This window comes from Liolophura sinensis, chromosome 7, assembly GCF_032854445.1.
Source record: "Liolophura sinensis isolate JHLJ2023 chromosome 7, CUHK_Ljap_v2, whole genome shotgun sequence".
Taxonomy (NCBI): Eukaryota; Metazoa; Mollusca; class Polyplacophora; order Chitonida; family Chitonidae; genus Liolophura; species Liolophura sinensis.
The window spans coordinates 47,523,951-47,537,980 of record NC_088301.1 but is presented as its reverse complement, the minus strand read 5'-3'; the positions used below and the strand labels follow the sequence as shown (position 1 = coordinate 47,537,980).

Here is a 14,030-nt window from a genome sequence, read left to right as displayed (position 1 = left end):
ATGTGGGGCAAGATACTGACCTACCCTTACAATGGCAGCCTGTACGAGTACACGGTTACGGACCCTTCCACCGCCACGCCGGTTCCACCCGAGGAAGTCATCACGATGGACGGTTGGGAGAGCCCACGTCTTGTCATTTTGGTTAATGGAACCATCCCGGGTCCACCGATCGAGGTCTGGGAGAATCAACTTGTGAGGGTGCATGTGAAGAACCGCCTGCACAATGAAGGAATTTCCATCCATTGGCACGGTCTGCATCAGATGAACAGCCCTCATATGGACGGAGTGCCCTTTGTCACCCAGTGTCCTATACTCCCTGGTCAGACGTTTACCTACTTCTTCAGAGCACATCCTAAAGGAACCTTCTGGTATCACTCCCACATGGGCAGTCAACGCACTATGGGATTCTACGGTCCTCTGATCGTCCACGAAAGACAATCCGCCAGTCCACGCATGGAGGAACTCACGTGGACGATCACGGACTGGAACCACGCCTATGACTCGGAAGTCACATTCTACAAAATGATTTACGGCATCTACGAAGGCAGAACAAAGTACGAAGGGACAAAGTCTTTGGACGGTGCCAGCTTCAGTCTGTTCCGATTCCATTCTGGGTTGTTGAACGGGAGAGGACGATACTATGATCCATCTACTGGTCAGCACAACGGTGCGCCTTTGTCTAGCTTCACCGTTGCCCCTGGACATCAGTACAGAGTAAGGGTCATTGCCGCCGGAGAACTCTACCCCTTCCGGATCTCTGTGGACAATCACCTCATCACAGTAGTCGCCTCTGATGGTTACGATCTGGAGCCCATGACCGTGGAGTCCTTTGTAATAAACCCTGGAGAAAGGTTCGACTTTATTTTAAACGCTACTCAGCCAGTAGGCAACTACTGGATACGAGGAGAAACTCTGGAGGTAGAGGTTAACCATACACTCGAAGCTATTCTCCACTATCACGGTGCTCCCACGGGTGTTGATCCAACGACACAACGTCGCCAGTGTTCCGCTACAGACAAATGCATTGTGATAAATTGCCCGTTCAAATATTACCCTCCACAGGACCACACCTTGTGTGTGACATTTGATCAGCTTAGAGCAGCTAGCTCCGTCAATTTCCCAGCACCGACCAGTCCGCCAAGTGAATTTGACGAACTTTTCATGAACTTCGCCTTCCCAGGAGAGAATTGGGCACCGGGTTCCGTGAATGGAAGAGTATTCGAGGCCCCAGGTGTGGCGGCAATGACCCAGGGCAGTGAGGTAGACACCCTGTGCTCAGAGGAGGAATGTGGGGAAGGCAAAATCTGTAAGTGCACGTGGGCCTACAACGTGGAGCACGGAAAAACCTATCAGTTTGTGTTCCTCAACATGGGAAAAGGCAAGGGCTGGGCACATCCAATCCATTTACACGGTCACTCTTTCCATGTTATCAAGATGGGCTTTCCAAACTACAACATCAGCACGGCTAAAGCAACCACTGATAATGTTGACATTGACTGCAGAGGAAACCCAGATCCGACCAAAACTTACTGCAATAGCGCTACATGGGCCGACCCCTCGTGGCTTCATGGTAACGTTCCTGGCGTTGAAATAGAGAGGGCCCCATTGAAAGACACCCTCATCGTTCCTAGTGGCGGTTATGCGGTCGTTCGAATTAGAGGAGACAATCCAGGATTATGGATCTTGCATTGTCACATCCAAATCCACAGTATGGGAGGCATGGCTATGCTCCTAAATGAAGCTCCTTCACGGATCGGTCCGACCCCTGCAAATTTCCCAGAATGTAGGGGCTTTGTAACTTATGCTGATAGCGTGGAGACTCCAAGCTTGGGGACACATTATCCGAGGTCTTCGCCATCTACGCCGTTTACGTCATCAATGTCGTCAACGTCTCCTACTCCGTCAACGTCATCAACGTCGTCGACATCAGAGACATCAGCTAGGGCCATCAGTTCCTCCACCTCCTCTACTGAAGATGATCTGTACTCATCATCCGTTAGCGGCTACCCTTCGGGCTCTATTTCTGTTGACGACAGCCAGTACTCTGCTTCCACACCATTTTCTAGTCCTTCCCCATCAACTACAAGCACCTATCCCTCTTCATCATCCCCTCCCAGTACAACAGAAGTCAGCACTGATGCGTCTACATCAGCCCCAAGTACCATGCGGATGTCAACACCATTATGCCAAACTCCAACCCCAGAGCCTTGTCCACCACCAGAACCAACATCGCCTCCACCGGAATGCACAGGTACAAGAACGCATGTAATTTTCAATGATAATTCTGTCATTGTCATTTCCTTTGCGTTTAAAGACTACGAGAAACTGCAAGGTTTATTGATTCTTTTCATGTACATGAAAAGTCTACTAGTGTTCATCACATTAAAATTTCCTAACCTAAAATTGTTCAAATGTTTTGCTTTTCAGGATAAAGAACACAAAACAAACCTCACATATTTTCGCCTGAAAGCCTCCATGGAATTTTAAAATAAATATATAACAGTCTTCTAGAAACAAGTAGTGAAATAATATGTTAATATGACATTTATCAATATTATTATATTTTTAAACTGTAATGTAAAGTATAAATTATCCCTTAAACTAATGTTGCCGCATTTATATTTCTGATATGTTCGCAGGTTACAGCGTGGAGGTATTCTGGGCAGTTACTGGATGTCTCGTGATCTTCATCACTCTACTGCTGATTATCCTCATGATCTATATGTGCCTTCACAGAACATCCGGTGGAAGGAGCAAGTCTTACAAGTTAGATTCTACTCATGCGTATCAAAATAAAGGAGCCGCTCTTTAATTTTGTAGTAATAGCTAATATTATTTAAACCTGCATTACCATAAACTACGGCATGTTTTTATAAAGACATAGTTGCAGAGTTGTGCCCTGTAAAATGCAAACGAAATGAACCTTACACTTGAATATCTGACGCCGAATTCAAATTTTATTATATTTGTCTGAAAGTAACTCCTTTTAACCATTCCTAATTTAATTCCTAAAGCCCAACAAGACGACTTAAAATCATACTTTACTTTTAAACCTAAGCTTTATGGGTCGGCCTTGGTTATTTGCAAAGCCAGATCAAAGATTCACAGTCAGGATTTGTTAATACATACACCAAGATCCGCTTAGGGTACATTAAGAGCCAGTGAAACTGGCGAGGTATAAAAAATATGACATTTTTCAAGAGAAGAACAAATAAAAGTATTCAGCAAAGTGTGAATACAGACATGGGTCTAATTTTCTAGTACACAGTTTAACCAGTCATAACACAAATATTCTGCAATCAGTGCTTTTTCAGCTGAGTTTCTTCCATTTTCAACCGTGTAAAATTCACGACAGATAACTCTACCGCTAATAAGATGGAGTGAAAGATAATAGCTACCCTTTAGTTGTGTATCTTTATAGCCTATGGGGTTGTAAGGTCTTTATACAACCTAGCCTGTCTTATATAAATGACGCACGTCAGTCTCTTTAATCCGACTACACAGAAGATCCCACTTCAGCCTGGTCAAGGTCAACTGGTAGGACTAAACTTTGGCTGATACACATGTATAGCCCGGGCGCATATAGGCGTCCACTACTTTGGCCCAGTGCTATAGGTCCAGTAATGAACTTTGATAACACTCAGAAAAATAACAATACATACCGGAGTACGTCAGCCATGACTGATCAAATTTAAGATACTATAGTGCTCCGCATGACTGGCTTTACAGAAATACGAAGGTATTTTTAACTGCCATGTAAGTAGGCCTAGTGGAGGTAAAAGTAAATATTACTAAAGAAAACTGTCAGACTTGAACATAAATTAACTGGCGATCTTCTGTATACACACTCTTTTCTTCGCTTACAGGTAGAGTATAGACGCTATAAGGTGAGGTGGATGAAAGAACAAGCTGACCTTCGCGTCGTCGGTTGTGTAACGCACCCGTCTTAACGTATACTTAACCCCACGCACAGCTATAATATCGTGACATGACGCGCTGATAAACGTGAAGATGTCTTGTTAATTGGGAGTTTGAAATCTCCAACTCACATTGTTATTCTTATGAAAACTACACATACCATCACGATTTGTTTACAGTTAAAATACTTTAATACGTCCTAAAATGTCTGATTCTGAGAGTTTTATTCATTATGAGGTTTGTTTGGAAGGTAACATAATATTCTGCTGCAAGTAAGTAAGCTTATGTGCAGAAAGTATTGTATGGGTTTTATTTGCCTCTATAACTGAACTGCTGAGGGCGAATATCTAGGGTGTATAAAGTATTTACCTATCATGTCTGAATAAATACAAGACGTCTTCCACAAATGGAGGAGGACATGTTAGAAGGATAAAATGTAGTAAAGACTCAAATTAACTGATTCCACATTTCATTTAATGAAATTAAAAATATTTTAGCTAGTTATACAGGCATTTCATATTTTTGAAATATTCTTAACCTAGTCAACATGTAAAACACAGAATCTGACAGAATCTTTTTTCTCAACCTTCAACTTTTTAAATAGTCTAGATACACATGGCTGGTGAGATTGTATAAAATAAGTTATAATATATTAAAGTTAAAGTTACTTTTAAACATACCAGCTTTTAATACTTGACTTGAAAGTCTTGCTAGTCATAATAAATTAATTAATTGTATACTTTTATGGTCAGGTGTAAATGTCACTAACGAAGAGTAACGTTTACGGGGTAAATGACTGGCAAACATAGCCCTGATAATGCAACGTAAAGACGTATTACTGCTTAAGTGCATTTACCTATAGTTTTCGTTAGACTACAATAACCGATTATTTTTGTAATGTTTTGTTTTTTCCCAAAGTTTATTATATGATATATAATTAATGTAAAAACTTATGATATTCGGTGCTTTGTAAACTTGCTTGAATATGAATCTGCCAATGTGTTCAGTGTATATACACTAAATGCTTCGCTTTCTCACGGTGTGAACAGTATGTGGAATTTCTAAATGGGTTCCTTTTCTTCCCCAAATTTTCCACATAAAAGTATAATTATTAAATCTAAGCGACCCATTTAATTCAAATGAGGCTAAAATATTCCCCATTAGGTGTGTGTTTTGTTAATGTTAATTTTTCGTTTCTTTTTTTATTTGGAAAGTGTAATTCTGAAAGTATTATTTTGCCATTATTTGTCATATTCCTGCTGCTATTTGTGATCATAAAGCAATAAAAGTCATGCGAGTCTAACAGCTACATTCTTATATTTTTTGCTTTTTCTCTCCAATTTTCTCTTTGAAAATACCCTTGGTGTGTTGAAGTCTTTCTGATATATCAACAATGAGGTTCTCCCAGACCATGAACGAAACCCCTTTCCTCCATCGGTAAAGCTGAACGTGATAGTATAAGTATAAAATTCTTCAGTATGACGTTAACCAACAATGTTATAAATGTGTAAACGTGTACTTTGGTGCTATTTAAGCATTTACATCAACACTAGCACGCCAGCGCGGGGCAATGACCCAGGAGCCTTTCGCCAATTAATGCGGTCGCCGTGAGTTCGTGCAGCTCATGCTGGCTTCCTCTCCGGCCGTAGCTGGGAAGGTCTGGCAAGAAGATGCGGATGTTCGTGGGTTTCCCCCGGGCTCTGCCCAGTCTCCCCCCACCATAATGCTGGCCACCATCGTATGAGTGAAATATTCTTGAGTACGGCGCAAAGCACAAATCATATCAGATGAAACTTAGATGAGGTAAGCTGACACCCTCTTGTCGCTGCTCTGGATTTACTCTCTATGTTGTAAGTCCGACATTCGTAAACCACTCATAGACCATGGGGCGTTCAAGTTCGATTATTATAAAACTCATTTATAACTCATTAAAGCTCATAAAACTCAAAGCAAACACCATTTCCCAAAGGTATATGAAATAAATAAGGCATAAATAGTGTCTCTACTAGATGTTCGGTGGTGAGTGATCTGGCAGTAGGGACTGTCTAAGGATAGAACGTGGAAGTTTGTACAGCAAGTGAGAAGTGTAACACCCTATATAAAATCGTTACACCTGTCTTAGTGCTGGTTCGGCTACATCGATGTACATCCAAGATCTACATACACCGGTGGCGGCCTAATGGTTAGAACGTCGTTAGACTCGGGATCAACCCCCGGTAAGGTCATACCAAAGGCTTTCAAAATAGTACTTGTTGCTGCCTCACTTGCCGCTCAGAATACATGTAAGAGGACACAGAATATGTACACATATCTATGATTCCTAGCCGTCATATAACTGAAAAACTGTTAATTGTTACGCAAAACCACAAGCATGCATAGGCCTACATATATATACATACATACAAACATACATACACAAGCTTGAACTGATGTCCCCTAAATTGTTCAAGCACGAATTGTCTCCCTTCGCATTAAATTGGGGCGGCATGTACATCTAATGTGTCTCTTACTTTAAGTTGTCAATTATCTATACATAAAATGTGTCAGGATTTGTAATATAGTTCCAATAATTAAAGTTATCTTAAAGCAGATCAGTCTTGACACACGTATACCAGATCGCCAACCAAAGAAAAAAATCATTCAATAGATTACAAGCACTAAAATTTACAATTCAATAGTAATGCTATCTATACAGTCCCAACCGTATAACGCAAGCGAGAAAATTCAGTCTTTGAAATTTATGGGAACATGAAATGTGTGAAATGGTTGCAGGTATTTCAAATGGATGGTACCCATATTCTTATCAGGGGTCTTGAGCTATAAGCTGTGGACAATCCAAAATCTTAACAAACAGAAGTGTTATAAGAGTGAAAGGATTTGGGTGTCTGTTCCATTAATGTGTTATAGGTTCAGCTGGTGAAAACGCAGGTACGCTACACCAAACACACCAACGGCCCCGATAGTACAGTTAATAGATCGTAAGCTTCGGGAAGAGTTAGATCCAGGGTCAATCCTGGGTCGGACTACATCTAATACCTTAAAAGAGGAAGTTGTAACTTCCTTGCTTGGCGTGCAGGATAGTGCAACGACTGGTTGATCTGTATCAGGATAATGGGTCGGGTTGGGCCGCTTTCTTGCGTTCGGTAAATTGTCTCAGTGAAGTTGCACTAGATAAAAGAGCGATGGAAATCCATCCTGCAACAAGGGGGCACATTACACGCTCTCTAAGGACTCCTTGGCCATCATATGACTGAAAAAATAGGTATAGTACGACGTTTTATCTCTAAGTACTCACTCAACAAACATGCCTTTGACCAGTGAAGTCGCGTGATCGAATCCAGCTCTTGCTGTTTCGTCCGCTGCTTGCAGCTTAACCACAAAAGATTTACCTCAGTCATGTGAATGAAGAATAATAAAAGACTTACAGCATAGTGAGTAAAACCAGAGCAGCGACAGTCGACCGTGTCATAATTAGCAAATAACTACGTATTAAACCGGTGAAACACGGATTCTTGTCAATTTATCTCAGGTATGGTTTGATTCCAGCTGTTCATGTAAATGCTTAAACAGTAGCAAATTACACACCCCATAGCACCATGGCTTAAGCAAAGTTATTTAGATAAGAAAGAAAAACAGTGAGATATGTTAAATGCAATTTATTAGACGTCACAAATAATAACTTGGAAATGCCGATGTTCAAAACGGTAACTTTGTGTGATAATTGGTAACTGAATTACCCCCACGTGACAACGCAAAAATGACAGCATCAATCGGCTTACTGGTGTATACATGAAATTTAATTAAACAAATCATTCAATATTTACATGCTATGGGGCAATTCCGCTTATTCACGTGGGGGTGTTGCATGAAATATGGTTACCATGTCGCTGCATGAAAATATGAACCAAGTTAAACTTACCATTAGGAGGTCACTTATGTCTGTCTGTCTGTCAGCAGCTATACGGATGTTGAGCAGGGATTTGGATGAAAAAGTATGTAAAATTTTGATTTAAATGTTCTAACGATTGTTAGCGATTAACAGATTGGACAGAAATACGGAGTAATGTGCGTTTGTGTTTGTGGAAATGTTTGCACATTTAGCTGAGGGGAGATTCTTGCTTGCATGGGTTGTTGGTGGATATGACCCGCCTTGCCGAGTGGAAATTATTTCGTAGCGTTAATATAGGGCTGTATGAGCGTTTTTTTTTTTGTTTTTTGTTTATTGTGGACCTGTCGAATTCACGATCTTCAAGACTTTTTAGTGTATTAGAATCCATTATAAGGTAAATGTTTACTTTATGCATTGAGCTGAAGTTTTGCATCCATATGTCTCCTACAAACAAACCCTTTATACAGCACACTTGTTTCCAAATCTAAGTTACATTTTGGGGAGGTATAGTAAACAAAGTGTCATTAAAGCAGATTCCCAACGCCATAATTTCCGCAATAAATGTTCCGTACACAATATTTATACGCCGTACTAAAATATAATGTTAACCAGTTCCAGTTAAAAACTCCGCTAAAGTTTGACCTTCTGTCTGTCTTGTTTGCCGTGTAGCTTTGACCGGGTGAAGTCGTGATAGAAGGCCTGCTGGGATTATATAATGTAATGCACTGCAAAGCACTGTCTTGAGGACAAATCCGCAGTCACCCACTAAGTGCTTCTCTAGAAGCCATGGTATGACTTATTCTGTAATTATTCCTATGCGTGCACCTCTGAACTGGAACCCTGAAAATCAAGCAGTGCTGGCAATCTGCTTACATCACCCGGCAGTTTCGATCATTTGCTTCGAGTGATTCCGGTTGATATTATACATATATTTTTCGTAATTCTTGAAAACAAGATGAAAGGATGTAACATTTGAAAAACATTTATTACCCGTAGACTTTCTCCAACCAGTAGCAAGGGTAGTTGCATTTGCGTTTTAAACGAAGAACCAAACCAAAACAGAGGGCAAAATACAAATGTAAAACCAATATGACCTAGCGAGTGTACAGGTTTCGTGGGTTCTTCTAAAATATTACTGAACATCACAAATGCAGGGAGCTTTCGAATATAAAAAGGAACATAGTTATACACGTAAATATTACAGATGCACTCAGTATACATTCGGGCCTCAGTGACTCAGGAGCTTCTCGCTGTGAGTTCAAGTCCGGTTTATCCTGTCTTCCTCTACGGTCGTAAGTGGAAAAGTCTCCAGCAACCTACGGATGATCTTGGGTTTCCCTCCGGCTGTGTCCCATATCAACCCAATATAATCCTGGCCGCCGTTGTGTAAGTGAAACATTCTTGAGTGCGACGTAAAACACCAATCAAATAAATAAATAAATAAATAAATAGATAGATAAATACACATTCTTTGAAAGTCCAAAGCAAAGTACACAGGCCAACTGCAACTATGGTGTCCAGGGCTTAAACCAGTATAGGCAAGATCATCATTGTCATTGGAGTGTGAAATAAATACCAAGAAAACTTCAATCCGTTAACTCCAAATTTTATATAAAGATCATGACATCACCATAGCAAGTTACAGATCAAGTTCCAGTTCTAACCCCTTTGTTCACTTTGTGCAAAATTATACCCATCTTGTACTTTAATATTTTTCCGGCCTTTTCTTCATAATGGTTCATCGTAGCAAATTAGAGCTCACAATAACAAGTTATAGATAAAGTGATAGTGTAGGGCTGTTTTCGTCAATTTTCAAATAAAATATGGAATTTTTTCTTTTGACATGGTCAAACCAGTTGAGGACATGCATTGACTTTCAGAATTATTGTTCTTTAGTCGTTCGTTCGTTATCTTTGAGTTTTATGAGGTTAACAGAAATCGCATGTCTTTCCATCATTTGGACACATACACGTGAGGCTTAGCAAATGTGAGTGGCCCTACAGATCTAAACATGACACACAAATATACAATTAAACCTAGCATAAGACATTGCTTTCATATCCACTATCCATACAAGTATAGCAAGGTTTATTCTAGAGGGAAAGACCATTACTATAACCTGAATACCATCCTTAAAACAAAGCTTTGTGTGTATATAATTAGGTTTGAGAGGCTATTTATCGAGGTGATGAGTGAATAAGACATATTTTAGCGATGAATGATGTTTTTGTTTGTTTTGTTTTTTTTTGTTTCCTTGCGTCTTCATTTAGCAGAAAACTTTAAATGAAAAATATTGCTGTTCATATCTCACGAATAAGCTGCAAATTGGACCACATGAAATTTCCCTCTTCATAATTCGTTGGTGCCTTTACCCTGTCATGTGTTGTAGCACTGTACCGTGACGTCACCGTGATGTCCGTACCTAGTTTGGAAATGGGGATTGGTTCTCGCATATACGAGCCTAATGTTGATGCTAACCCACAATGCCTCATTCAAATGAAGACGCTGCAAGACGCCGTTTTCATCAGTGCACAAAACCAGGATGATGCACGAGTCAGTTCAGAAAGGAGTTACGTGATGTACACCTGCCAAGCTGGCGGCTAAACGGTATCATACCTGATGAACGTGGTTGCCGTTTAGACTTCGGCCAGGCCGAACCCCGTTACTACGACTTAGTCCATTTTGGGTCCCGTTATCGTACATGCTCATATGGCAATTCAGCCCATTATGGTCCTTGTCTAATTGTTGCAGATGTGTGTCTAGTGGGAATCTGCGGGGTCTCCTCGCCTCCGCGTAAGGATTTTCTCGTCGCTTTTGGTCCAAGTACACATAAACCGCAAGTATGGTGAGTAGAAATACCGACACACAGATAAGACAGCCCACAACAGCCCAGAAAATTCCAAAGGAATAACCTGAAAGTGCAGAAGAAATACATACATTAACAGCTTGCTATTAAAGTATAATAAAACCTTAAGGTGTTCATGAAGTAATAAGTAATGTGTGTGTCTCAAATGGATGACGAACTTCGGTCAGAAATTCTTGAAATTATTTTTTTTTCTAATCAAGAAATAGCACAAAGCAAATTTTTTCTCAATTAGGTTTTTCGGTCCATATTTTCCAAACATTTTTCACATTACTTTCAGTGCCTAAAAATCGGTTAATATTTTGAATTTGAATGCTGATTAGAAGGTAGTTCATTATCGACGATTTGCAGAAACTTACTATTTTCAAAAATAAGCGAAATTCTTATAAAGAAAGTGATGTGACGTCATCATCACTGACATGTGGTCCGAAAAGGCCACTATATTTTACATTAAGTAAAATGCTGTCTTTGGTGCAGCAAAATAAATAAACAAATAAATAAAAATAATTTTAGGGGTAATTTTGCCTGGCTTTCAATAGCACTGACTTCGTCTCACCGTTTATTTTCTCTCATAACATCAACTGAGCCTTCCGCCCATCCGTCCATTTAAGGAACGGCAGTATAACAATTTGTATATTGTCATATTCTTCAGATCTGACTCGTTATGGGTGAACTCGAATTTGCAACACACATATCTTGAGATTGCATCGATGGTGACTTCGATGAACCAAAGTAGGTATTCACGCGAACCCGTACTTGTATAATCTTACAATCTTTAATTTGGCTCGTATCGCTAAACTTTCTACACTAAAGTAACTCAATATGAAGGCTCTGTTTCCGGGTTCACTCATTCACCTTACAATTGCTGCAGACATAGTGAATAGCATGGAGTACATTGTACACCCACTTGACACAGACAAATATGTATTCTGAACAATAGTAAAGAACAATCCCATTCTTCAACACATTCCATCTCCCTCTGCAACTTCTGAAGAACAGCTAAATATCTACACACCTGACATTCAACAAAAACAAAGAACTGTATAAGTGAACAATTATCTCTTTGGGCACGGAAATTGAGTCAGCCGTTCGTCATACAGCAAAGTTAATACGCATGTTACCCGCATGTTCACCAGCGACTAACCAAAACTGTCTCCCTTCCACATAGACATCTCACGGACACTTTATCTTCGTCTGACTTAGACGTTTCGCCGCTAGATTAATTCTTCAATGTTATTAACATATTTGTGCACAGGACATTGTTTAAGATGAACATAATGATGAGTCAAACTGTAAACATTTTTCCTTTCACGCCTCTGTCTATTCGTACAGTAGTTTGGACCACTTACCTGTACATAACGACGTCACTGTTTGAGATACGCCAGAATTTTCTCTGGTGTCCACTTGGTCCAATTCATTCACCTCATCATCATTAAAATATTCATAGGCACTGCAGGGAGGAAATTGTCCGTGAAGTTCAGATATCTGACTAAAGGATTCGTTAAGGATCATAGCCATTCCGTCAAGATTATGAGTTTGGATGTGGCAATGCATCATCCATAGACCTGGGTTGTCTGCCCTTATTCTCACAACAGCGTATCCTCCTGTAGGTACAATGAGAGTGTCCTTGCGAGGAGGTCGGGATATTTCCAGGCCCGGGACATTTCCATTCAGCCACGCGGGGTACTGCCACGTGGCATTGTTGCAGAAACTTTTCTGTCGGTCGGCATTGCCACGACAGTCCACATCCAGATTGTCTCCGATTTGCATTCCCGTAATTTGATCATAACGCCCATAGCCCATCTTCAGAACGTAAAACGAGTGTCCGTGCATGTGAATCGGATGAGACCACCCTTTTCCTTTACCCATGTTGAGAAAAACAAATTGGTACGTTTTACCGTGGGTCAGTTGAAGAGCCCACGTGCATTTGCAGATCTTTTCCTCGCCACATTCCTCCATTTGGCATGAGGTGTCCGTAGCTTTTTGGCCAGATATGGCGGTCACAGTTGGCTGTTCAAACGCCCTACCGTTAATAGAGCCAGGCGTCCATCTATAACCCGGAAATGCAAAGTTCAAGAACTTCTCCTCGAAGGAGTCTTTCTCTACCAGTGGTGTGTCGACGACGTCACTGGATTTAAGCTGATCGAAGGAAATACACACTGTATTTTTTTCTTTCGGGTATGAACTGAATGGGCAGTTGACAACCACACATGGCTGACTAGAGGTACAATTGTGTCGGTGTGTCACAGGGTCTCCATGATCCGAAGCTCCTTTGTAGTGGAGAATGCCCTCCAGTGTGTGGTTATATCCTGCTTCAAGGGTAACTCCCCGTATCCAGTAATTTCCTACTGACTGGTTAGCAACGATAATAAAGTCAAACCTCTCACCTGGGTTTATTATAATGGATTCGGCCAGCACTGGTTCCAGGTAATATCCGTCTGAGGCTATGATCGAAATCAAATGGCCGTCAATGGAAATCCTGAACGGGAATAGTCCTCCCGCATTTATAAGCCGTACCCGATACATTCGCCCTTGGACCACTGTAAAACTGGTCAAAGGAGCGTCATTATGGGTGCCAGTCTGTGGGTCATAAAACCGGCCTCTGCCATTCAGGAGTCCTGAGTGGTACTGAAACCAGCTAAAGAACGACCCATCCAGGGACCGAGTACCCTGGTACTTAGTACGTCCTTCGTATATACCATAGACCATTTTGTAAAAGCCTACTTCAGAATCGTACTCGTGGTTCCAATCACTGACCGTCCATATCAGCTCTTCGTATTTCGGTTCCGTGGGATGTCGCTCGTGGACAATAAGAGGTCCATATAGCCCCATTGTGCGCTGGCTTCCCATGTGAGAGTGGTACCACAGGGTGCCCTTCGGGGAAGCCTCAAACAAGTAAGTGAACTTTTCCCCAGGTAAAATTGGACACTGTGACACAAAAGCAACGCCATCCATGAAAGGGGTCCCTACTTGGTGGACCCCGTGCCAATGAACGGTAACCCCGTCGTTATGTAGTTTATTGACGACATGCACCATGACAGTCTGGTGCTCGTATACCTCAATAGCAGGGCCTGGTAGAGATCCGTTAAACACCAACACCAATCTTGGACTTTCCCACCCATCGGCTTGGATGACCTCTTCAGTCGGCACCGGAGTGGCATTGGCTGGGTCTACAACGTCATACTTATACAAGCTTCCGTTATGAGGATAAGTAAGCTCCTTTCCCCACATCATGGTCAGCTTCGCCTCGATGACTAGAGTGAATTTACAAACGTCTTCGTTCTGGCTGCAGGCAGGTACCCCTGTAGTGAACCGAACTGTCACCAACACTGTTGCCACAACCCAGACTGACTCAAACAT

At 41.3% G+C, this 14,030-nt stretch overlaps 2 protein-coding genes across 2 annotated transcripts; one reads left to right on the top strand and one right to left on the bottom strand.

The window, feature by feature from the left end:
- On the top strand, positions 1–2,812 carry LOC135470972 (uncharacterized). The gene is made up of 2 exons (XM_064750021.1): positions 1–2,251; positions 2,640–2,812. The coding sequence occupies exons 1-2, from the start codon at positions 1–3 to the stop codon at positions 2,810–2,812; spliced, it is 2,424 nt and encodes an 807-aa protein (XP_064606091.1).
- Positions 2,813–10,417: 7,605 nt separating this feature from the next.
- LOC135470971 (uncharacterized) lies at positions 10,418–14,030 on the bottom strand. Its single transcript, XM_064750019.1, has 3 exons — positions 12,020–14,030; positions 11,531–11,599; positions 10,418–10,719 (listed from the first exon to the last, which is right to left on the bottom strand). The coding sequence occupies exons 1-3, from the start codon at positions 14,028–14,030 to the stop codon at positions 10,418–10,420; spliced, it is 2,382 nt and encodes a 793-aa protein (XP_064606089.1).

What these genes read in the sequence shown, in the direction of transcription:
- LOC135470972 (XM_064750021.1), top strand. Translation starts at nt 1, where the DNA reads ATGTGGGGCAAGATACTGACCTACCCTTACAATGGCAGCCTGTACGAG. An exon ending in GCCTCCACCGGAATGCACAG is followed by an intron (nt 2,252 to 2,639) that starts GTACAAGAACGC and finishes ATATGTTCGCAG; the next exon opens with GTTACAGCGTGGAGGTATTC.
- LOC135470971 (XM_064750019.1), bottom strand. Translation starts at nt 14,030, where the DNA reads ATGTTTGAGTCAGTCTGGGTTGTGGCAACAGTGTTGGTGACAGTTCGG. An exon ending in AGTGACGTCGTTATGTACAG is followed by an intron (nt 11,600 to 12,019) that starts GTAAGTGGTCCA and finishes ACTATTGTTCAG; the next exon opens with AATACATATTTGTCTGTGTC. An exon ending in TCACTATGTCTGCAGCAATT is followed by an intron (nt 10,720 to 11,530) that starts GTAAGGTGAATG and finishes CTGCACTTTCAG; the next exon opens with GTTATTCCTTTGGAATTTTC.